The following is a 2,349-nucleotide window of genomic DNA, read 5'->3' as shown; positions in this document are numbered from 1 at the left end:
ACAGTTAGATAACCTTGTTTTGGTTTTTTTTCCAGCAACATAAGCCTCTGATCATGGACTGAAAAATAGTATTTATTTATTCATACATTCATTCAGCCATCCATCATCTCTAGCCGCTTTATCCTGTTCTACAGGGTCACAGGCAAGCTGGAGCCTATCCCAGCTGACTATGGGTGAGAGGCAGGGTACACCCTGGACAAGTCGCCAAGTTATCGCAAGGCTGACACATAGAGACAAACAACCATTTACACTCGCATTCACACCTACGGTCAATTTAGAGTCACCAATTAGCCTATCCTGCATGTCTTTGGACTGTAGGGGAAACCAGAGCACCCGGAGGAAACCCACGCAGGCACGGGGAGAACATGCAAACTCCACACAGAAAGGCCTTCGCCGGCCACGGGGCTCGAACCCAGGACCTTCTTGCTGTAAGGCGACAGTGCCAATCACTACACCACCGTGCCGCCCTTCATTCATTCATTTAAAAATAAGGAGTTCAAATAATTTTATTTCACAAAATGTGGCCCGAAAAGACTTATGAACACAATTAAAAATCCCAAATGAATCATTACTGTTCCTGTCATAGTGAATGGCATAGCAATAATTAAAAACGGACTTAATCCTTAAAAAAAAAAACAATTATATATATATATATCACATCTAAAGTGGCAGTAAAATTGGGTTAATCTAATAAATAACTAATTCAAAATCTAAAAATGACTAATTACAATGTAACAATGAATCATTCATTCATTCATACAATTATCTAATAATAAACAGTTTATTTTATGTCAAATAATAAGATTTTTTAGTTCATTAGCAGAATTTTGAATCTGGCTGTATTTGAAAGACTAATTGTATTTCTACTTGTAGCATCCATTGATGCTACAAGTGTAATTGCAGAGACCAACTCATGTGATTTACTTAAAGCTCAATAACTAAGACTGATATCAATTTAGTAAGTTATCAGTTAATTGTCCCATGTTTTTGGCCCTTATGGAATGGACTTATTATGTAAGTTCAACTAATGCCATTTAAAATGATGGGCTACAGAATATGCCACTGATAATAAAAAAAAAAACATTACTAGTTTCCATAAAACAGGAAGCTTTGTCCAGTACTATGATAACCATTTGAAAGATAAAACAGCCTGTTCATATCTAATCAAAACCATTCAGATGTGAGGCTGAACACACCCATGAAGAGTTTGTTGACGGCTCTTGGGCGATGCGGTCAGAGGCATATATAAGCAGCCTAACAGGACCTAAATTACAGGGCTCTTCATCAGAACATTGTGAAACCTCAAAAGCCAGCAACATGGTTGAGTGGACAGATTTCGAGCGCACTACCATCCAGAACATCTTTTCCAAGATCGATTACGCGTCTGTTGGTCACCAGGCACTGACAAGGTACATTTATGCAAATATGCTGTTTTACTCACCAAGAGAAATATTTAAATCAATGATTTGAGAAGACTTGATAAATTAACCTTTATAAATACTGTTTAAAATGTTACTCAGGTGTCTGGTCGTGTACCCATGGACCCAGAGGTATTTCGGTAGCTTTGGAAACTTGTATAATGCAGCTGCCATCGTGGGAAATTCCAAGGTTGCTGCCCATGGCTTGACAGTGATGCGTGGTCTGGAGAAAGCAGTGAAGAACATGGACAACATTAAGGACACTTACACCGAGTTGAGTATGCTGCACTCTGAAAAACTGAACGTGGATCCTGATAACTTCAGGGTATGTTTTATTTTATTTATTTATCAAATCAAATCAAATCAAATCAAATCAAGTTTATTTGTACAGCGCTTTTAACAATAAACATTGTCGCAAAGCAGCTTTACAGAATTTGAAAATTTATTTATAAGCCATTACTTCTGCTAGTTAATTCATAGGCAGTTTAACACTTAGCCTACATTAATCCATCCTTTTATCATTGAATCTGTGTTCATTCTTTGTCCTCTGTTTCCTCCTGTAGCTGTTGGCGGACTGCATTACCATTGTAGTTGCCTCCACTCTCGGTGCGAACTTCACAGCTGAAGTGCAGGCAGCTCTGCAGAAGTTCATGGCTGTGGTTGTCTCTGCACTCGGAAAACAGTACCATTAAATGCTGAATGTGTTTTGACCGAAAGGACCAACAAACATTTTCAGTGTGAAAACCGATACTGCACTTGTGAAAGTAAATGTCTCAATAAAATAACCAAAATTAATTGGAGAGTTGTGTGGTCAATTAGGAATCTTGCTACCCAAATAACTTAGACAGACTACATTTATTTCCAGACAAAAAAAAAAAACTTTTTTTCCTGATTGAATAACTGTGTAGTAATTTATACTTTAAATTGCAAC

At 37.6% G+C, this 2,349-nt stretch overlaps 1 protein-coding gene across 1 annotated transcript; it reads left to right on the top strand.

Moving 5' to 3' along the window:
• Positions 1 to 1,302: 1,302 nt before the first annotated feature.
• LOC132900113 (hemoglobin subunit beta-like) lies at positions 1,303 to 2,110 on the top strand. Its single transcript, XM_060942153.1, has 3 exons — positions 1,303 to 1,409; positions 1,521 to 1,743; positions 1,982 to 2,110. The coding sequence occupies exons 1-3, from the start codon at positions 1,318 to 1,320 to the stop codon at positions 2,108 to 2,110; spliced, it is 444 nt and encodes a 147-aa protein (XP_060798136.1). The 5' UTR covers positions 1,303 to 1,317.
• The last annotated feature ends 239 nt before the right edge of the window (positions 2,111 to 2,349 follow it).

The sequence above is a fragment of the Neoarius graeffei genome, chromosome 16 (assembly GCF_027579695.1).
Source record: "Neoarius graeffei isolate fNeoGra1 chromosome 16, fNeoGra1.pri, whole genome shotgun sequence".
NCBI classification, from domain to species: Eukaryota; Metazoa; Chordata; class Actinopteri; order Siluriformes; family Ariidae; genus Neoarius; species Neoarius graeffei.
Note: the sequence above shows the minus strand (reverse complement) of the source record. Positions and strands in the feature narration are given on the sequence as shown.